This window comes from Callospermophilus lateralis, chromosome 1 (assembly GCF_048772815.1).
Source record: "Callospermophilus lateralis isolate mCalLat2 chromosome 1, mCalLat2.hap1, whole genome shotgun sequence".
Classification (NCBI taxonomy): Eukaryota; Metazoa; Chordata; class Mammalia; order Rodentia; family Sciuridae; genus Callospermophilus; species Callospermophilus lateralis.
The window spans coordinates 121,658,234-121,680,916 of NC_135305.1; the positions used below are offsets into that span (position 1 = coordinate 121,658,234).

Genomic DNA, 22,683 nt, shown 5'->3' on the forward strand with positions numbered 1-22,683 from the left:
AAATTCTGGGAAAAAAATTTTATGTCCGTGTACAAATATGCCACAATTAATTCTGCTTTTATTTATTTACATAAAATTATAATGCTCTAATTAAAATACTACTAATAAAAGGAAGATCAGTAGAGCAGTGGATCAGAGACAGACAGGAAGAAAAGGAAATGGGAGGTACTTTAGAATGAGATCACTCAAATTACATAATGCGTGAGGCTGTGGGCTGTGGTTGTGGCTCAGTGGCAGAGTGTTTGCCTGGTATGTGTAAGGCACTGGATTCGATCCTTAGCACCACATTAACAACAACAAAAAAATAGAATAAAGGCATGTTTATCTACAACTACAAAAAAAATTATGTAATGTGCTTGTAGAACAAATATGTCACAGTGAATCCTACTAATATGTTTAATTGTAATAGACCAATAAAAATCATTTTAAAAAAATTGGGAGTTTAACCATGCATAGTGGCATGTACTTATAATCCCAGCTACTTGGGATGCCAAGGCAGGAGGATCCCTTGAGCCCAGGAATTTGAGGAAATATTGAACAATATAGTGAGATAGCAAGACCCCATATTCCTCCTTAAAAAAAAAAAAAAACAGTTGAAAATAAATACTTCTCCCTTCTTATCAATATTAACTTTTTGGAAGCATCAAGATCAGTTGCCCTGGGTCTGGGACTGTGGCTCAAGCGGTAGCGTGCTCGCCTGGCATGCGAGAGGCCCAGGTTCGATCCTCAGCACAAACAAAGATGTTGTGTCCGCCGAAAACTAAAAAATTAAAAAAAAAAAAAAAAAAAGATCAGTTGCCTTATAGAATAACCCACATTAAGGATTTGCCGGACGAGCTTCTTTATGCTTAACATGTTTTTTGGCAAGAACATTTTATCATAATGCTGTTGGTAATGGGTAGGTTTTTGTTTCTTGTTTTTTTATTTTTTGTTTTTGTGGTGCTGGGTATTGAACCCAAGGCACTGTGCCTGCAAGGCAAGCAATCTACCAACTGAGCTATATCCCCAGCCCATGGGTAGGTTTTGAAGAGTGAAAATGATTGAACTTCTTTGGCCTATTGAAATATCTGTCTAGATCTAAGGTTCTTAACTAGAGTCATGAATTGGCTTCAGGGAATCCTTGATACACACACACTCCACACCAAATTATATGCACATTTTCCTTATATGTTCATTTTTCTGGGGGGAGGTTTCTTGGCTCTTTTTAGAATCTCAGAAGGCTCCAAGACCCAAAGAGTCTGCTTACAGAGGCAGGCAGTGCAGAGCTAGCTCTGGGAGCCTCATTCACTCTGAACCAGCTTCCTTTGGGGAGATGGCACTAAGCTATAACTTTCCCACTTCCTTTCTCTGAATCAAAGAGAGGACTGTTGAACCTGGGAGCCAGGAACAACCTGTGTGTATGGTGGCAGGGATCTAAGGGCATTTCTGTTCTTGTCTTGCCTCAACAGGTGTTCAGAATGCCAGGATTCCCTCACCAACTGGTACTACGAGAAGGATGGGAAGCTTTATTGCCACAAGGACTACTGGAGAAAGTTTGGGGAGTTCTGCCATGGGTGCTCCCTGCTAATGACAGGACCTGTCATGGTGAGTGGGTCCCTGCATCTCTGCCCTTCTTGGTCATCGCAGTCTATTGACAGTGCTTCTAGTTCCTCATGGTCATTCATTTTTGGACTTCCCATCAGTCAGGGTCTCCCCTTTATTCATTCTACCAACAGGTGTCTATTGTGAACTTATTAACAGCTATGATTCTTTCCTCAAAGATTTAACAGTCCAGTATTGGGAGTGGGTGGATAGACAATGGAGGAGACACAGTACAGTGGAATAAGGACCTTAAATGGAAGTATTACGGATTGATAGGAAGATACACCTAGGTTGTTTTCAGGGATCAGAAAGGGAGAACCTAGAATGAGTTGGCTGAAAGATTCTGTCTCCCTTACCTGCTCTAGACAGAAGGCTTTAAGTATAGCCTAGACTTGCCAACCCTGTGTTGAAGGAATGAGCCTTTGTAATGCATGTGATTGTTTCTAGGAATGCATTCTCATGACTGAGATCAATATATACATATACACGCGCGCGCACACACACACATTTATTTATTTGTTGTTTATTTTAACCTTGAGGAGTGACAGGAGGCACCAATATGATACTTCTTTTGGAAGCTCTATGTCAAGGATTAAAAGGCTGGATTTAATTCTTTATTAGAAAGAGTAGATTTTTTACTGGGGTTTATAGAGCTCTGACTTGAAGTCACTCACCTATCCCTCCAATAACAGTGATGACTCACTTTTTCTCTCTGTACCCTTCTCCCTACCTGATCACAGGTGGCTGGGGAATTCAAGTACCATCCAGAGTGTTTTGCTTGTATGAGCTGCAAGGTGATCATTGAGGATGGGGATGCATATGCCCTGGTACAGCATGCCACACTCTACTGGTAAGATGGTGGCCCTGTGTCTGTTCTCCCCTACAATGTGGCCAGGAAAGAGGTGCCTGTGGCAGCATGAATTGGGTAGAAAGACTGTTGCTGGTCAGAGCACCAGATTCCTATCATAGCAAAGCTGTGAAACAGCTCTGTTGTCCATAAGCAGAACCATTAACATCTCTGTGCCCTCTGTCCTTATCTACCATCTAATCTCACTCTACCCTGAGATCCTCCCAGAGTAAAGATACTCTCCAAGGAAGATCTCAGACCATTAAAGGCAAAGGCTCCTTAGAGCTCACCTGTCTCACCATATCCGATTACCTTGATTGACAAAAGAAGTGTGTGTGGTGGGGGCTGAGGGAGACAGGACCTGGAGCAAAGTACTTAAAAAAAAAAAAAATCAAAAGCAGAGCAAGAAAATAAAGATCATCTAACCCCTAGGTGAGGGTTTTTCCTAGTACACCACCCATTGCATATCCACTTCACTACCCGCAATGCCAGCCCACCCCAGAGAATCCAGTTTCCTCTATCTGATAGCCATCAAGAATAATGACATAGGGTGATGATGACACTGTAGATAGTATTGGTTAAAGCCACCTGGACCAGTATTGAGGGAACTTCCGGTGGGAGGTCTGGGGGGCCTTCAGGAGCTCAGCCCCCTTTGTGTTCTCTCTCCAGTGGAAAATGCCACAATGAGGTGGTGTTGGCACCCATGTTTGAGAGGCTCTCCACAGAATCTGTTCAGGACCAGCTGCCCTACTCTGTCACGCTCATCTCCATGCCAGCTACCACCGAGGGCAGGCGGGGCTTCTCCGTGTCTGTAGAAAGTGCTTGCTCCAACTATGCCACCACCGTGCAAGTAAAAGAGTGAGTATGTTAAGGAACTCTTCAGTGCAGTCCACAGATGTGCCTGAAAGAGCTCAGAACTCCAGAGTCTTATGCAAAGCTCCCTTAATCCTCATCTCCCATCTTTTCCTGGAGCTCACTATATAGTAAGCACACCTGGCCCTTGGCACTTACCGAGTTCTTTTTAACCTAGACTGCTTCCTATCAGATGCTTAGAGCCAGAGTCTCTCATTTTCAGGTGTCAGATTTTAGATCATGTTTGTTCTTCAAAATTATCTGACTCAATTAATGTATATTAGTTTGATTATCATCTATTCTCCTGACTAGAATGTAACATCCAGAGGAAATTGATTTGTCTTATTCAATACTACATGCCCATGGACTGGAAAAGTGACTAGCATTGGCAGGCATTCTTTTATTATTGTTTTGTTGTTTGAGTAAATGAATGAATGAAGAAAGGAAAAAAATGAGATCCGTGGCCCGAAGAGGATAAGACTCCATCCTAGGTCCAGGCCAAGGAAAAGATAAGGGTCATGTTCATGCAATACCAGTAATCAGATACCACTGCCATTACCCTGTAAATATTGCTTATATGTGTTGGGCATGACATCAGAGCTTACAACATAGGTGAGAAGTATTAGGGTTGACGAAATCAGGACCAAGTAAGCTTTGTTTTTCAGTCTCATTAGAAAAAAAAAAAGAGGGGGAGCCAGACATGATGGTGCACTCTGAAATCCCAGTGTCTTCGGAGGCTTAGGAGGATCAGAAGTTTGAGGCCAACCTTGGCAACATAAGACCCTGTCCCAAAAATTTTAAAAAGGTATGGGATATAGTTTAGTAATAGACTGCCCCTGGTTTCAATCCCCAGTACTTCAAATAAAAAAGAGGGGAGGGAATTGTATTCAGGGCAGAGGAAGAAAAGCATCTCTACAGAGCGGGGAGCTTATGGTTTTGTCTGTTGTTGATTGACAGTAACCAGAGAAAGGACTATTAAGCATGGAGGACACCTGTAATCCCAGCAACTCAGAAGGTTGAGGCAGGAGGATCACAAGTTCAAAGCCAGCCTCAGCAACTTATCCAGACTCTGTCTCAAATTTAAAAATTAAGAGCTGGGGGTATACCAAAAAGCATACACAAAAAACAAGAGAGAGACTAGAAAGCCTGGATTATGAAGATCCAGCAGGTTCATTGAGGGATTTAATCAACAAGGTGAAGTGACCAGGTTGACCTTTTAGAAGGATCACTGGTATGGAGGTTACATGGGAGAAGGAAAGAGTCTAGAGACATAGAGACCAGTTAGGAGGCTGTTGCAGTGATCCAGGTAAGATGTGTTGGTAACTATGGTGATGGAGAGAAGGCAGGATTCTCAGAAATGGGCAGGGGGTGGGGGGAGGGAGGGAGGGAATGAGGGAACTCCAGAGAGGAAGGTGATGTCCAAGTTTCTGGTTTAGACCACTAGGTGAGTGCCAATGCTCTTCACTGAGGTGGAACATCCTGCAAAGGATGTTACCTTTCTGTTGAGGGGAGGGGTGCCTGGGCCACGTGGATCAGTGGGACCTGGGGTCTGGTGAACCTTCTCTGCTCAAGCATAATTAGTCTGGTGAGTTTTTAGGATATCTTCATCCTGCTTCAACTCCTGTCTGGCTTAGGGTCAACCGGATGCACATCAGTCCCAACAACCGCAATGCCATCCACCCTGGGGACCGCATCCTGGAGATCAATGGCACCCCTGTCCGCACACTCCAAGTGGAGGAGGTATAGCATGTCTTGTCTGTCTTGTGGGGGTGGGACATGGAACAGACCCTCTCAGAAGATTAGTCTGTAGCCATTTCTTTGTCTTGGCACTGAGCCTGTGGCCACTAGTGACCTCCTTTGTCACTAGCAGGTTCTTAGGGCAGCAGATGACAGAGCTGCCAGAATGTCAGGCAGAGGTTACTCTGAGGCTGCTGGTATCTGGAGACCACCATTAGCCAAATGGAGTATTGGCCACAATGCTTGGCTCATCTGGGATGGCAGTGGATAGCTTGGGATGGGGCAGCCTGTGGGAGCCAGCCTTACACTGCTCTTGGCCATAGGTGGAAGATGCAATTAGCCAAACAAGCCAGACACTTCAGCTGTTGATTGAACATGACCCCGTCTCCCAGCGCCTGGACCAGCTGCGGTTAGATGCCCGGCTTTCTCCCCACATACAGAATGATGGACATTCTCATACCCTCAGCACTCTGGACACCAAGGACAATCTGGAGGGGACACTGAGGAGACGCTCCCTGAGGTGCCACCTCCCACCCCAGCTCTTTTCTGTCCTGTGTTTCAACCTCCGAAGCTGAGCTGACTTTTGAAGTCCAGCAACATTAGAAGGAAACCATCTGGCCAGGAACAGGCTATGAGGGCTTATATTGACCCAGCTACCCTATGGGAATCACTTTTTATAGCCAAGGTCTATGCAGACCCAGCTGCTTGCCGGGTTTTCTTAGAAACAAAAGTTAGGCTCTCTCCACTGAATTCCTGAGCTAGAAAAGAAGTAATGATGTTAAACACTAAAGGGCAACATGGAGGAAGTATGGGGCTCAGAACTGGGAGCAGGCACAGGTAGGATTGAATAAGTATATATAATGAGCCAGGCACAGTAATTCATGCCTATAATACCAGTGACTCAGGAGGCTGAAGCAGGAGGATCACAAGTTACAAGCCAACCTGGGCAACTTAGTGATACCCTGTCTCAAAAATAAAGTAAAAAGGGATGGGGGTATAAGTCAATGGTAGAGGACCCTATGTTCAATCCTCAGAACTGCCAAAAAAAAAAAAAAGAAAGAAAGAAAAATATACTATATATTAGGACTTTAAAAATGATAAAGCAAAGCAAGAGGTGAAGTCAAGTTGTTTTAGTTTGAGGAACCAATCACCCCATACCTCAGAGTCTGCCACATCTGTAGAAGGGAGCAATCACCTATGTGCAAGCCCCAAGTGGGAGGCTTATGGAAGAGGAGTCAGTTATCTCACATTTATATTAGGATTAAATGTGGAAAGGGACAGATTTGTACAGTGTTGGTTGGCCTAGGGTCAGCACTCAGTAAATGTGAAATATTATTAGGATCTTTAGAAATCCAGTTCTTTAGCCCCTGGTCAAACAGGCAGAGTTAGTCAGGGCCCTCTTGGCTGGCCTCTGTTGGAAACAGAGGATTCTTCCCACAGGTTGTTCCCATTACTCCTGGCTGACTTGGCATCAGTCAGCATGATGAAGTTAGTAGAGGCAGAGCACCAAAGGCAGAGAAGATCTATAAATGCATAACGTGGAAAAGGCAAGATATGGGGGCCTGGAGATCAGCTTAGATACCTTGAGGGCCATCATACAGGAGAGAGGGAATGAAGGAAAGAAGATCCAGCAGGTCCATTATGTGCTCTTGTGGGCATGTTCAGTGGGAAGCAAAACAAAAGAGCAAGAACAAGCAAGCCCGTGTGGCAGGACAAGCCAAGAGCCACTCAACCTCAGTCCTCTCTGGGTATCCCAGTAAAGCAGGAGTATACCCCAGAAAGAAGTTTGCAGGGTTTCTGTTCACCTAGTGCTATGATCTTCAGCCTCCTTGTCCTTTCTTCAGTAAATCAAAGTAACAGTCATCAATCATTACTGCTCCCAGATAATTTTGAATGGTAATATGCTGTCACTATAACCTGATTAGTAACTTGAATCAAGCAGATATGGGAGGTAGTCTATATGTAATATGTTGGACATTATAAATTAATATAATCTAGTTAATTCTTCCAGGTAGGAAGTACTCAGAGTTCCCCCTACCACCTTTTTTTCCCCTCCCACTCTGTCTCTCTCTCTGTCACACACACACACACACACACACACACACACCCAGACCCAGTTTTGGGAATTGAATCCAGAGCCTCATGCATGCTAGACAGGTATTCTACCACTGAATTACATCCCTAGCTTCCGTATTTCCCATTTTGAATTTATTATGCTTAAATAAACTTCTGGTGTCTGCAACTCAAAAATAGCATCTGTCGATATAAGCGCCCCTGCTCCCCAGTAATAATATCTGAACTACAGATATTGGAACAAATGGATTTACCTGAGGTTTTTACCTTGAGGGTATTCTGACTGGTCTCTGAGGACTATCTCTTCTACCCTCATTTTTCCTCATCCTCAGGCGCAGTAATAGCATCTCTAAGTCCCCTGGCCCAAGCTCCCCCAAGGAGCCCCTGCTGCTCAGCCGAGACATCAGCCGCTCAGAATCCCTCCGCTGTTCTAGCAGCTACTCACAGCAGATCTTCCGACCATGTGACCTGATCCATGGGGAGGTCCTGGGAAAGGGCTTCTTTGGGCAGGCCATCAAGGTGAGCATAGACAGCAGCTTCTGCATTTTTCTGCCCCCCACCTCTCTTGCCTTCTTTTGAGGAGTCCACACTCCACACTGTGCAGGACATCAGGCCTCCTTGGCTGCAGGTGATGATATAAGGGTTGCCTTCCCCACCCTGCCCTAGCCATCTAAAGGCAATGTCACTTCTATAGTGAGCTTGTAGCTCAGGAGACCAGGGTTGGGATGAACTTTTCTGTCAGTGGGGGTGTATAAAGTACCCACAGGCTCCAGTGCTGGTCATGCTGCAAGGAAGAGATGGGGGAATGGCTCCTGCCACCCTGTTTACCTGGTGAACAGCCCAGGGACTAACTTCTTTCTCTTTCTGTCCTCCTCCTCTGCTGAAAGCTGGGAGGGGGGGTCAGGTAAGCCATGTGTCTCAGCTTGTGGGGCAGCGGGACTGGAGAGTTCACCCCACCCACCCTGTTCCTTGGTGCATGTCTGTGGCACTGACCCTCCTGCCCCACCAGACTTCTGTTCACCCAAGTGACTCACTCCAGTACCAGATGACCAGAGCCCCTGCTTGGCTTGGCAGTGTCCCCTCCTGCCTCCTTCCCTACTTTCCTTCTCTGGATTCTTGCCTCTCCTCTGCGCATGCCCAGCTCTCCAGGGAAGAGGGTATACTTCCCTCAGAGTCCCCTGTTGTCCCATGCTGTGTCCTCCACATGTGGACTCTGTTGGTCTTATGTGGCTCAGTGTATCTTCCAAGGGATGGGACAGCCAGTTGCTTAGTTTTTGTTTTTTTGTGGTGCTGGGGATTGAACCCAGGGCCTTGTGCATGCCAGGCAAGCACTCTATCATTGAGCTATACCACAGCTGTAGATTTCCACAAACAGTTCTCCAGAACTGCCTCTGGTTTCTGCATAATTAATAGTCATCTTCTCTGTAGGTAACACACAAAGCTACAGGCAAAGTGATGGTCATGAAGGAGTTAATTCGATGTGATGAGGAGACACAGAAGACTTTCCTGACTGAGGTAAGAAAGTAGGGTTGGAGCTGCCACTGAGCCTATAGTCTAAACCACTACGGGGAATGAGGCAGGAGGATTCCTTGAACCCAGAGTTCAGGGCCAACCTCAGCACTGTGGTGAGACCCTCTCTTTTTAAAAAAGAAAGAGCCAGGCATGGTGGCTCACACCTGTAATCCCAGTGGCTCGGGAGGCTGAGACAGAAGAATCGTGAGTTCAAAGCCAGCCTCAGCCACAGCAAGACTAAGCAATTCAGTGAGATGCTATCTCTAAATAAAATACAAAATAGGGTTGGGGATGGGGCTCAGTGGCCAAGTACCCCTGAGTTCAATACCCAGTACCAAAAAAAAAAAAAAAAAAAGCAGGGGGGGGGACTGGGGGATGTAGCTCAGAGGTTAAGTGCCCCTGAGTTCAATCCCTGGTGCCAAAAAAGAAAGGCTTAGGGGAGGGAGGGAGGGAGAGAGAAAGAGAGTGGAGTAGGGGGTGGGATTTTAGTGTCACCATTGGAAGAGGGTTAGTGGTTTCAAGAGAAAATTTAGTTTGGAATCACTGTCTTAAAGACTGAGCAGCACTAGAGGAATATCTCTATCCCCTCTAAATTATAGCATAATTTATTTGTTCAATGAAAACTTATTTAAAAACAGCACAAAGCCAAGCATCATGGCACATGCCTGTAATCCCAATGACTCAGACTGAGGCAGGAGGATTGCAAGTTTGAGCTGGCCTCTGGCAATTTAGCAAGACCCTGTCAAAATAAAAAAAAAGGCGGGGGGTGGCTGGAGTTATGGCTCAGCGGTAGAGCGCTTGCCACACATGTGCTAGGCCCTGGTTCAATCCTCAGCACCCCATAAAAATAAATAAATAAAATGAACATATTGTGTCCATCTTCAATTAAAAAAAAAAGAAAAGAAAAGGAAAGGACTGGGGATATAGCTTAGTGTTAAAGCCCCCACCCCCACCCCTAGGTTCAAGCCCCGGTACTAAAAAAATAAACAAGCTGGGTACAAGGAATGTGATAACAAACAAGATGTGGTTCAGAGAAACTCTCAGACTATGAGAATGATGGATTAAAAAAGCAGACCAATTTAATTCCCCACTTGGTGCTACTGTCACCAACTGAACATCCTATAGGGCGCCTAGAATAGGACTCCCAGAAAACTGACACCCCTTGATAATCTATAGTTTTTACCATCCCTCCCACATTCCTCCATGGAGGAGCTTCAGTTGGGAACGCCTGTATTCTAGGTGCTACTCCCCAGGCCTTTGTTTCACTCTTGGGCCCTTCCACTCCAATTCACCAGCAAAGTTCCTAGAAAGGCAAGATCCCAAGGGCCAAGCCTATAAGGCCGTCCCCATCCACATAGTGGTGTTCTTCCTCTCCCTGATCCTAGTGCCTGGCCACATCATATAAGATAGGAGAGGGGCTGGGATTGTGGCTCAGCAATAGAGCGCTCGCCTAACACAGGTGGGACTGGGTTCAATCCTCAGCACCACATAAAAGTAAAGGCATTGTGTTGTATCCACCTACACCTAAAAATAAATAAATAAATATTTAAAAAAAAAAAAAAAGGATAGGAGGCAGGAGAGGCAGTTCATGCTTGCTGAGCTGACTCCCTGGCAGGTGGAGGGAAGAGGACTTGGTGAAAAGTTAGCCATCCACCCTCTGGCCTTCTCCTACCCTCACCCAGGTGAAAGTGATGCGCAGCCTAGACCACCCCAACGTGCTCAAGTTCATTGGTGTGCTGTACAAGGACAAGAAGCTGAACCTGCTGACAGAATACATTGAGGGGGGTACACTGAAGGACTTTCTGCGCAGTGTGGTGAGCATACTGCCCCATAGTCACCAAGAGCCTTGGCAGGCTGTTCAGAGTGACACCTGTGTCCCCAAAGTTCATGTTGGGGGGAACAAGCACAGACAGGGAGGCTGCACTGGCATATGCATACCATGCTGACCCATGGGGCCTGCACCACTTGTGGCCACAGCCTCTGACTGGCATTCCCCCACCCTGCAGGACCCATTCCCCTGGCAGCAGAAGGTCAGATTTGCAAAAGGCATCGCCTCCGGAATGGTGAGTCCAATCTAAAACTCTGCCATCACAGGAGTAGGGAGAAGTGTGAAGATTCTGGACTGCTCTCGAAGACAGATACCCCATCCTGTACATATTGTGTAGGCTGGGTCATTAAAGAGCTGTTAAGTTTCTCTCTCAGTGCCAATGAAATTGCTTCTGGCCAACTGTTCTCACCCCAAATCCTTTTCTCAAAGGATTCCAAATCTCTAAGGATAAATGGGGAATGGACCAGGTAAACTACAGAGGCAAACCATAGCACAAGATGGTCTGGTCTTGCTATCACAGAGGTGTTCAAGTGCTGAGAGCCCTTGAAGCAAGCAGAGACCTCACTGCCTAGGAAATCAGAAGTAAGAAATGAGTTCCCAATGAGTTCTGAAGGATGGGCTAGAATTAGATAAAAGTGCACATTAGCAGAGAAGCCCAAAGATTTAGGTGATGACAGCAGCAAAAACCTGGGAGGATAAAGGAAGAAACTGTATATTCCCTGGAATTAATGATCCAATCTTAGCAGTATTTACAGTTGGCAAGTTCGAAGTGCTTCGTATGTGCCAGGCACTAAGCTGAGGGATTAACACATGTGAACATGTTTATTCTTCACAAACCTCCATTTCCAGATATGAAGCTGAGGCTAAATTTTTAGAGACAGGGCTGGAGTCCTGGGATGGTTAGTCTGACCCATCCACATCTGAGATTTTAACCACTGCTCTTTACATGAGGTCCATGAAGGCAGAATTAGTTTGAAACAGTAGATTAGAGTTCCTATGTTTCAAAAGATAAATAGATTTTTGTAAAATATTTATTTTTTAGTTATAGGTGGACACAATATCTTTATTTTATTTTTATGTGGTACTGAGGATCGAACCCAGTGCCTCACACATGCTAGCCGGTCACTGTGGCTCTGAGCCACAACCCCAGCCCAAGACAAATAGATTTTTAAGCACTTTTTAAGTAATGTTTCATTACCAGAGCCTCATCTTTTCCAAGGTGAGTCTGGAATGGTCCGTAGATTGGGATAGAATTGGGAGAGTCTCAGAAGGGATTGTTGGAGAGGGACAGTAAAGCATTTCAGATTTCTAAATTAAGGTACCAAAAATAAATTAATTAATAAATTAAGGTACCAACAGAGGGACATGATGGAGTCTAAATGGAGAAACTGTTTGACAGTGAGAGAATAGGAGTTGGGGAAAGAGTCAGGGTAACTTGAGATACCTGACGTCGCAGTGATGGTCAGGGAAAATCTGGGATTGGGAAGACCTTGCATTGGTGCCTCCTGAGACTGATCTGCTAGCAGAACCTTCCACCATCTCCTGGTAGGAAACTATTTCTTTGAGGCAGCAGGTTAGGGATGGGCTGTTGGTCACCTAGTCATCTGCAGAAAAGGAGCAGCTGGAGTTGTGGGACAGAAAAAGCATCCATGTAATGGGTAGAAAGATGGCTTTGAGAATGGCTGACACTGAGGAGGCTAGAAGGGAAAAAACAGATATACAAAGGTCTTAGGAGCAGGGAACATGGAAAAAGTGCCTACAGCCTTTGAGCAAGGCAGGCAACCAGATCATGAGCTCCAGTTTTGAGTGTGTTGCCCCAGGTGGGAACAGTTCTAGGAGGCTAGAGGCTGGAAGCAGCATTGCAGGGGCCTGGAGAAGGAGCAGTGGCTCTTTTTGCATTTGCAAGGGAAGAGAAGGAAAAAAGAAGTGATAAGAACCAAGGTGGAGCCCTGGAGAGGGAAAATAGCTAACAGGAACTTGTTTAAAAACATTTAGATTGAAGAGGGAGAAGAGGGTGGGATGGGGATATGACTCAGTGGGAGAGCACTTGCCTAGCATGTCTGAAGCACTGGTTTCCACCATCAGTATGGGGGAGGGGGAATGGGTGAAGTTAAAGTATAGGTCGAGTAAGGAGAGTAGAGTCTCAGGGGAAAGGTGTCATGAACATAGAGCTAGTTAGACCAGGAAGGAGGTCACTTCTTCTTTATCACAGGCAGGAAAGGATCCAAAATGGCTGAAATCAAGAGATTCAAGGTACGGGGAAAGGAGGGAGCTTACATCTGAAGGTATTCATTTCAGATGGCCTTGATCTAAGTAAAATGGGTAGAGGTGATAGGGAGCTGCAAGGGCCATGACCCCATGGCCCAATGGAATTGAGGATTTAAAGAGAGAGCAATGAGGTCTTAGACCAGCTTTGTTAGTGAATGGTGAACAAAAAGATGGGCAGGAGATGGCAGCAGGGAGGGAGAGGAAACCCAGGCAGCCTTTGTCTTCCAGTTGGTGTTGGAACAAGAAGTAGCTGTGGTGGGGGCTTGAGTCCACTGTCCAGGTTAGGTTCTGAAGCTAGGCAGGGTTGCCCTGGGAATAGAGCAGTTTCCAGAATCAGAGTGTGGTTGGTTTACTGGCCTTTGACTGGTGTTTCTGTTCTAGGCCTATTTGCACTCCATGTGCATCATCCACCGGGATCTGAATTCACACAACTGCCTCATCAAGTTGGTATGTCCCTCACTCTGGGCCTGGCTGGAGCCTCCCTAGGGCCAGCCCTCCTGAATTCCACGTCACCAAGGAAGCTGAGCATGGGTTCTGACTTCAGGCTAGAGGTGTTGCCTGAGGGCTCCTTATCTTGCCCTTCCTGCTGCTTACAAGGCACTCCTGTCTTGTGGAAGTTCCCAGACACATGCAGATACAATGTGACCTCTTTGAATTCTTTTAACTAGAAGGGACCTCATGGCTGGGAGAGGTGGCTCAGTAATAGAGCTCTTACAAGGTACTGGGGTTGACCCTTAACACTATAAAAAGTTGGAGGGACCTTAGAAGTTCTTTAATAGCATATAGAACCCTGATGATTTACCATTTTTTGCCCCTGTAAAACAGCTCATTGCTAACCCTGTTTTATAGCATTTGAACCTGAAACCTCAATCTGAGGCTACAGAGCTAATAAATTTACAGTGACCAGTTTGAGGCTAGCATTCCTCCCACAACCCCTCAACTGTGGTTGTTACACTATTGTTACTCCTATTGACTTGCAATCTGGCTTCCCTGGTGTCCACCAACCGGGTGTCCACCAACCGGCCCTAGCCCCCACTCTCTGGACCCACACCAAACATTCTTAATCCCTTCTTGCATGACTGCCCTGTAGCTATCTCACCAAGTCACCCCCACTGACTGCCTCCACCTTATCATTTTCTCTCTTATCCTGGTTCTAGCAACTACCTCAAATCTTTGTTGGAAAAAGGCAGAACAGGAAAAAACAAAACAAATCCCTGTCCCACCTTTAAATTCCATTCTACAGGTTCCAGAGTCCTATTCCTCCAGGGTTGCTGTGGTTCTATTGTAAACCTTTTCTTGAGCTGGGAATCTGCCAACAGCATACACCAGACTGATAGAAATACAAACGCACAGCCACATCTATTTCTACTGTGACTCTCCTTTGCTGTGTACCTTTGCTCCCTTTCTCTTGCCTATGCCCACACCCCACAGCCAGGTTTGAGAACATCCCCCACCAAGTCCTGACCTGGTCCTTGTCCAACCAGGACAAGACTGTGGTAGTAGCAGACTTTGGGCTGTCGCGGCTTATAGTGGAAGAGAGGAAAAGGCCCCCAGTAGAGAAGGCCACCACCAAGAAACGCACCTTGCGCAAGAATGACCGCAAAAAACGCTACACAGTGGTGGGAAACCCTTACTGGATGGCTCCTGAGATGCTGAATGGTGAGTCCTGAAACCCTGAAGGGAATGCCCCTGAGTGAAAACAAGCCACATCTCTTAGCTGAGCCCCGAGAACTTCTGGGGAGGCCTGAGAAGTGTAGGGCCAGACATCCAGAGCTGGGGGCTTGATGATTTTTAACCTTGAGCAGGCCAGAGCTTATAAACTCCTTCCTCCCTGAGCTCATGAGTGGGCGCTGATTATTGTGCTTGACATAGGGTAAAGTCTGGTTTCACAAAAGACTGGCTTTTGCACCCCAAGGGTGGCTGAGAACTCAGTGTATTCATTGCCCAACCTCAGCTTTTCCTCTCTCCAGGCTGAGAACTGAAGTATGGTGCCCCCTGGTGGATAATACTCAAACCAGCCCAGGCATTCTTGAAAGGCACAGAATTGAAAGGCCTGATGCAATTCTTTTCAGAGTCTGAGGCCCAGAGAAGTTCAGTGGCTTGCCGTGGATCACACAGCTGGCTGAAAGCAGAATCTAAATGAATGTGGGTGCAATTCTTTTCCCCTGTACTATGCAGTTGCATCTGGGCAGTGCTGTATAAAGTCTCTCCAAGGCAGGCCACTCAAAACTGAGTAGAAATGATTTTCAAATGGAACCCATATTGGGCAGCCTTTGGGGCATCCCCCAGAACCTGTTCTATAGTCCTGGTTTTTGTCTCTGGGTTGGCTTAACCTTACACCCAGTGCAGAGCAGGTAAGAGATGTAAACTTAACAGCCTCCTCTCCTCTATTCCCCAAGGAAAGAGCTACGATGAGACAGTGGATGTCTTCTCTTTTGGGATCGTTCTCTGCGAGGTGAGCTTTGGCACAGAGACCAGGTCTGAGGCAGCAGGCCTAGCAGCCCTGCCTCATTTCATGTTTGAGGGCCTTTCCTCCTAGAGATGAATAGCTCACCATAAAATCAATGTGATATAAAGTTTTAGTATTTGTAATGCATTCCACATTTGAGTCTCATTGGTCCTATGAGAGGACTAAGGAGGTTGTTTCAGGTGAAGAAATGGAGGCTCAGAAAGGGGCAGTGGGTAGTTCTTAGTCACATGGAAGTAAGGGGCAGATGCTCAATTGACATCAGAATTCCAGTAGGAAGCCAGGTGTGGTGACACACACCTGAAATCACAGTGATTTAGCAGCTGAGGCAGAAGGATCACAAATTTGAGGCCTCGGAAGCTTAGCATGACCCTGTCTCAAAAGTGTTTAAGAAGGCTAGGGATATAGCTCAGTGGTAGAGCACCCCTAAGTTCAATACCCAGTACTGGTTTTGAAAATTTTTTAAAAATTACCAGTAGGAAAGGCAAAGGATTGTTCATGTGTTGTTAGTTTTTAGGCCAACTGTAGCCTTTTCCAATTCCCCTCTGTTCGTTGTTCCCCAGGACCTAAACCTATCAACTGGAAGTACCAACCCTGTGATAGGAACTACTGGATACAGACTGAATCTTAGAAAGATTCCTGCCTTTAGCAATTTAGCAGTCATTCAGCAACAGAGCTCAGTATATCTCAAAGCACTCAGTCAACAACCTGCTTAGTCCTCTCATAGAACCAATGAGACATTTGAAGGCTTCTGTCATTTCCACAAAGTTGTGAGTGGGAAGGAAAGGAGAGACTAAGAGTGTTTAGAACAATGAAGGAAAGTTCATTGTTTTTTTTTTTTTCATTCTTTTTTTTTTTTTTTTTTTTTTTTGAGTCTGATCTGCAACTTTATTGGATCATCTGGACACAAAATCATTACAGTTGTTGTTTTAGTAATTTTCTTTGTGCAGTGGTGCATAGCTTTAATCCCAGCTATTCAAGAGGAAAAGACAGGAGAATCCCAAGTTCCAGGCTAGCCTGGGAAACTTAGCAAGACCCCATCTCAAAATAAAAATTTTTTAAAAAAATTGCTGAGGATGTAGCTAAGTGGTAAAGAACTTGCCTAGCAAGTGGAAGGTCCTGGGTTCATTCAATCCCCAGTACTACCCAAAAAAAAAAAAAAAAGGATTCTTCTTTAATAGATGTCAATTGAGCATCTGCTGAGTACAAAGGATTAAACTGGTGCCAGAGTTTCAGACATGAATCAAACCTAGCCCCTCACCTCACAGAGCCTTGACTCTAAACACAGCCATAAGAGGAACAGGCAGGGCAAGTTGGGATGAGTGGAAGTTGGGAGCCTTTAGGTGCCAATTTAGAATATTGTCCTTCTGCTGTCTTCCATACCCTCCTTAGTAACCAGATTCTCCATGGAAAGAGAGGTCTGGATTAGCAAATTCTAGAGAGATGAAAACAAGCAGCTCTCTAACCTAGTTTTTACCACTCCTTCTTTTGTGCATCCTTCTGTTCGCACTCCAGCATCCCTTTCCCCTGCCATATAGCTGCCTTCTATAGTCCTTTCTAACCAGCTATTTTATCAACAGATCATTGGGCAAGTGTATGCAGATCCTGATTGCCTGCCTCGTACACTGGACTTTGGCCTGAACGTGAAGCTTTTCTGGGAGAAGTTTGTCCCCACAGACTGCCCCCCAGCCTTCTTTCCCCTGGCTGCTATCTGCTGCAAACTGGAGCCTGAGAGCAGGTTGGTATCCTACCCCTTTCTCCCAGCTTATAGGGTCTTGGGATGCTTCTTCAGCCTTAAGTCGCCTCCAAGATCTTCTCAGGCACAAGGGGCAGCAGAAGCATTGAGCTCAAGAATGCAGCTGTCAAACCCTGAAGCTACCTGACAACTCTGACATATACCAGGTTTGAGGGGAGAGAGACAAAGGCATAGTATCAAGTGAGCTGGTTGAGACACAGAGACACAGCTATTAAAGGAAAATTTTCTGGATTTTTTTTTTTTATTCTGAATTACACCTCTAGTGCTGTTTTTTATTTTATTTTGGGACAGAGTCTCAACTAAGTTACCCAGACTGACCTTGAACTTGCAATCCTCCTGCTTCAGCTTCCCAAGTAGCTAGAACTACAGGCATGTGCTACCAAGTCTGACCTAAATCAAAGTTTAAAAGAAGAAATGTGGGGCTGGAGGTATAGCTCAGTGGTAGAGCCCTTGTCTAGATATGGCAGCCCTGGGTTCAATCCCCAATGCTACAAAAAAAATTTAAAGTGTTAGAGTTGTAGGTCAGTTATTAAGATTGCTCACCTAGCATACGTGAGGCTCTAAGTTTGATTCCTCAACACACCCCACCAATTTTTAAAAATAATAATAGAAGAAAATTCACCTAAGCCATTCTAATACAAGTGACTTCATGCTTTTATATTTCCCTGTCCATAAATATGCATTTTTTCATAGTAAATAAGATTTTTTATTTTGCTCTGCATTTTCCTACTTACTACCTAGTCTTCTTCTTTATCACTTTTGTTGGCAACATGAAATACTATTAAGAGACTGAACGTATTATAATCTATATAATGTAAATGTTCAGGTTTTTCCAGTTCCTCATTATAATAGGTACTAAACTGGGAGTGTAGCTCAGTGTTAGAGCGCTTGCCTAGCATGCTTCAGGCCCTGGATTCAATCTCCACCACCCCCGGCAAAAAACAAAACAAAACAGTAGGTACTAACTACAATGAGCAACTTTATGTATTAATTTTTCTTTTCTTTTGTTTATTTTTTTATTTACTAGTACCAGGGATTGAACCCAGGAGCATTTAACCACTGAACCACATGACCAACCTGTTTTTTATTTATTTTTTATGTGGAGACAAGGTCTCACTAAGTTGCTTAGGGCCTTACTAAATTGCTATGGCTGGCTTTAAACTTGCCTCCTGAGCCACTAGAATTACAGGCATGTGCCACTGTGCCTTGCCCATTTATTCTTTTTAAAAGTCTTAAATTGGACATATAATCCTAGCAACTTAAAGGGCTGAGGCAGGAGGATCACGAGTTTTGAGGCCAGTCTCAATAACCTAGTGACACCCTGTCTCAAAAAATAAAAAGGGCTGGGGTAGGGTGGGGCTGGAGATATAGCTCTGTTGGTAGAGAGTGCTTGCCTTGCATGCACAAGGCCCTGAGTTCAATCCCCAGCACCCCGCCCCCCAAAAAGGGGGAGGCTCTGGGGGCTGGGGTTGTAACTCAGCAATAGAGCACTTGCCTAACACGTGTGAGGCACTGGGTTTGATTCTTAGCACCACATACAAATAAATAAAATAAAGGTCCATCGACAACTAGATAAAATATTTAAAGAAAAAAAAAGGCTGGGGATTAGCTTGTAACTCAGTGGTACAGCACTTTCCTAGTATGCAAGGCTCTGGGTTCAATCCCTAGTACCATGTACAAAAAATTAAAATTGCCTTAATTCTTCTTAAAATTGCCTTAATTCTTCTCAGGTGATGGCTTTCAGTATTACCAAAGTTAGCCCACATCTTTTTTTTTAATATTTATTTTTTTAGTTGTAGTTGGACACAATACTTTTATTTATTTATTTATTTTTATGTGGTGCTAAGGATCGAACCCATGGACTTGCCGTGCAAGGTGAGTGCTCTACCCCTGAGCCACAACCCAGCTCTAGCCAATGTCTTTTTTAAGTTCATGCATTAGAAAACTAGAATCCTTATTGTTTTCTTGCTATCAAATATCAAAAATCATGGGGCTTTCCAGGCACAGTGGCACACACCTATGATCCCAGCGGCTCAGGACTGAGACAGGTGGATCTCAAGTTCAAAACCAGCCTCAGCAAAAGCGAGGCATTAAGCAACTCAGAAACCCTATCTCTAAATAAAATACAAAATAGGGCTGGAGATGTGGCTCAGTGGTCAAATGCCCCTGAGTTCAATCCCCGGTACAAAAAAAAAAAATCATGGGGCTTGCCAGATATGGTGGCATATGCCTATAATCCCAGTGACTCAGGAGGCTGAGGCGGAGGATCATAAGTTCCAAGCCAGCCTCAGAAATTTAGTGAAACCTTGTTTCAAAAATAAAGTTAAAAGGCCTGGGGATGTAGCTCAATGACAAAGCACCCTAGATTCAATCCCCTGTACCTCAAAAAAAAAAAAAAAAAGTCATAATCATAGTGCTGAGAATGTAGCCCAGTGGTAGAGTACTTGCATAGTATGTGTGAGATTCTGTGTTTAATCCCCAGCACCACACACACAAAAATAAACAAACAAACATTTATTATGTTGGACCAAGGATTTTTGGGTATTCCAGGCACACATTTCTACCACAGAGTCATATCCTCAGTCCTTCTAGTTCTTTTATAGTCCAAAAGACAGCAATCCTTCAATAACAACAGTGTTAACAACTTTAAAAAAAATTGTGGGGGCTGGGGTTATGGCTCAGCGGCAGAGTGTTCTAGCACGTGCAAATCCCTAGGTTCGATCCTCAGCCCCACGTAAAAATAAATAAATAAAGGTATTGTGTCCAACTATAACTGAAAAATAAATATTAAAAAAATTGTGGAACTACACAATATTTGTTTGCTAATATCCGTTCTGAGTCATTGTAAATGCCTGTTTATATTCCAAAATATATATATTAAGTGCCTACCATGTGCTAGGTGCAATTCTAAGTGCTTGAATTGCAGCGCTGAAAAAAAAACAAAGGTGTCTACCCTCATGGAGTATTCTAACAAGGAGATTGGGGCTGAGGATGTTGCTTAGTGGTAAACACATGCCTCCCAAGGGGAGTTCATAAACAGTAGAATATAAACTATATTGAATATTTAGAAGGTGACAAATGTTGTGAAGAAAAAGTCAATCCAAGTAAAGAAGATTGTTTAGGGTACAAATTTTAGTTTTAAACATGGATTGCTGTCTTCTGGACTATAAAAGAACTGGAAGGGCTGAGGATATGGCTCTGTGGTAGAATGAGTGCCTGAAACACCCCAAATCCCTGGTCCAACATGATAAATGTTTTTTGGGGAGGCCTTGCTAAGTTACACAAAGAAAGTTTTTTGGTTTGGGGGGCCAAGATTGAACCCAGAGATGCTTAACCACTAAGCAACATCCCTAGCCCTTTTATTTTTTAGAGATGATCTCAACTTTGCTAAGTTGCTGAGGTTGATCTCAAAGTTGCAATCCTCCTGCCTCAGCCTCCTGAGTCACTGGGATTATAGGCATGTACCAGTGCACCCAGCTGGGCCCACCTTCTCACAGTGTTATCTTTAACCTTTACAGTAATCCTGTGAGGGAACAGTAATATATTATGCCCATTTCTCATGGAGGCATAAGGAGGTTAAAGGATTTGCCTGAGGTAATAACCAGGAAGTGACTGAGCCTCTGCCTGGATTCCTTTCATACCACCCCATGGTCCTACTGATTTCCATCTGCCTTTAATTCACCCCATTTTTTTCTAGACCAGCATTCTCAAAACTGGAGGATTCCTTTGAGGCCCTTTCCCTATATCTGGGAGAGCTGGCCATCCCACTGCCTGCAGAGCTGGAGGAGCTGGACCACACTGTGAGCATGCAGTACGGCCTGACCCGGGATTCACCCCCCTAGCCCCAGCCCAGCCCCCTGCAGGGGGGCGTTCCACAGCCAGCACTGCCCCTCTGCGCCCTGTCCCTGCTGTGAGCAGGGCTATCTGGGCTTCCTGTGGATTGGTGGCTTGTTTAGAAGCAGAATGAGCCATCTCTACTACCTCCCCAGGAGGCGAGCAGGCGCACACCAGGAAAACACATCTCTCTAGGTTTTGGGGCCTGGTTACTGTCTATAAGTCTAACACTCGCCTGAAAGCTGTGAAGAAGAAAAAGCCTGGACTCTGGGCCAGGAGGAATCTGTTACTCGGGACCCCTTGGGAACTCCCTGGCAGTGGGATTCCAGGAGGCTCTTGCTTACACTAATTGACATGACTTGGACCTGCTGGGCAGGATCCCAGGGTGAACCTGCCTATGGGCTCTGAAGTCTCTGGACCAGCTGGGTTGAGGAAGGACTTCAAGTAGGAGTGTGGATGAGAGGAAGACTGGTGGCCAAGTGGCACTTGAAGGGTATAAAATGAAAGTGATATTCCCCATTTCCACTCCATGTTCTGAGTAGGGTGTGAAGAGTCCTATAGTGTATGATGGAACTGACCAAGAATCTAAAGAGGGTTAATTCATACTATCTGCCATCGGGTGGCTCTAGCCAGCTTAGGAACCATATCAATGTGTGAGGTTCTTCCACTTTGTGTTCTCAAAGTATACTACTAGAGACTGGCCAAGAAATTCTGGGTGGCATCCTTTTCTCAACAAGCAGTCACCAAGAGCACAGAAACTGACTGGGGGCTAGAGAGAAATAGGTTCTGTCCTTTATAAAACCCATATCCTGGCTTCAGTCACTCATAACTCATACTCTGGTGGGTTCCTCAGTCAAAAGCCCAAGACATTTTACCTAGAACTAGATGAGTTCTGGAGGATTGTATGGCTTTGTCACAGGCCTAAGATCTGAGGCGGGGGTTGGGGGTGGGTGTCTCACAGACTCTTGGCCCCACCCTTATTATAACCACTGCTCACCCATCAACATTCCTATTCCAAATAGCAACTTGGATTGGGATGAGGTGGTGGCAGAATCTCAGATCTAAGACACTGAGACAGCTCCCTGAGCTTGGCCATCTGGCTTCTACCTCCCTTGTAGGCTGGCCCAGCTCATAGCTCCTGACTATGCCTCCTGAGCCACACTCCAGGGCCATGGGCACTGGAAAGCCCTGGAGGTACCCTCCACCTTGGTTCCCAGACCTCAAGGGATTCTACAGCACAACTAGATTTGCCTCTCCTAAGTGTCTGTGAGCTTGCACCATATTTAACAAATTGGGAATGGGTTTGGGGTATAAATGCAATGTGTGGTGGTTGTATTGGGGGTGGGGGGGTGTGATACAGAAGAGTGGTTGCTGTTAATATTATCTTGTTGTATCTATTGGGTGATATGTGAAATAATGTACATAGACTGGATGAGTTGGGGGATGTCATTTCTGGCCAGAGTTTAGACTATACTTCTGTGTAGAGTTTGCAGGTTTGCTGTAGGGTTGAGTCCTGGACTTCCAGCAGCAACGTGGTTCAGCGTTGTATGGTTGGTTGTGCTTTATCTGTCCCCAGCAAGTTTGGGAGTGGTGGGCCATTGAGACTAAATAAATAAATTAAGCAGTTAACATAACTGACAATACTGAGAGTGAAAAAGTGACTTGGGGCCTGACTCGGAGACATAAGTGTGGAATGTCTTCTGGCCACCTTTCCATCCCGGCCATATGACTCCCCATAGCAGGGGGTTTTCACACTCCCAAAACTAGTCCCCATCTCCTGAGGCAGACCTCAGCCTGCTCCAGAGAATGTGCACATCTTACCTGAGGCAGCCCCTTTTGGGAAATAGGGCTATGACCTCATCTTGGCTCCACAAACTACTGTGCTGGCTCCTACCTGCCAGCCAAGTCCTCAGGAGCCCTCTACTCCT

The 22,683-nt window shown here is 45.3% G+C and overlaps 1 protein-coding gene and 1 non-coding gene across 3 annotated transcripts in view; one reads left to right on the forward strand and one right to left on the reverse strand.

Moving 5' to 3' along the window:
• The window catches only part of Limk2 (LIM domain kinase 2), a 68,524-nt gene extending 46,135 nt beyond the window's left edge, over window positions 1-22,389 (forward strand). For both annotated transcript variants that reach the window (XM_076838013.2, XM_076838022.2), the window contains 14 exons: window positions 1,449-1,584; window positions 2,322-2,431; window positions 3,098-3,286; window positions 4,915-5,020; window positions 5,341-5,537; window positions 7,423-7,609; window positions 8,519-8,605; window positions 10,285-10,416; window positions 10,609-10,665; window positions 13,080-13,145; window positions 14,183-14,357; window positions 15,098-15,153; window positions 16,746-16,903; window positions 20,619-22,389. In XM_076838013.2, the coding sequence (XP_076694128.1) occupies window positions 1,449-1,584; window positions 2,322-2,431; window positions 3,098-3,286; window positions 4,915-5,020; window positions 5,341-5,537; window positions 7,423-7,609; window positions 8,519-8,605; window positions 10,285-10,416; window positions 10,609-10,665; window positions 13,080-13,145; window positions 14,183-14,357; window positions 15,098-15,153; window positions 16,746-16,903; window positions 20,619-20,763 (1,801 nt within the window). In that variant the 3' untranslated portion in view covers window positions 20,764-22,389. The remainder of the gene's footprint in view (window positions 1-1,448; window positions 1,585-2,321; window positions 2,432-3,097; window positions 3,287-4,914; window positions 5,021-5,340; window positions 5,538-7,422; window positions 7,610-8,518; window positions 8,606-10,284; window positions 10,417-10,608; window positions 10,666-13,079; window positions 13,146-14,182; window positions 14,358-15,097; window positions 15,154-16,745; window positions 16,904-20,618) is intronic.
• Window positions 8,373-8,444, reverse strand: Trnaa-ggc (transfer RNA alanine (anticodon GGC)). Its single transcript has one exon. It is a non-coding gene; the product is annotated as a tRNA-Ala (tRNA).
• Window positions 22,390-22,683: the final 294 nt, after the last annotated feature.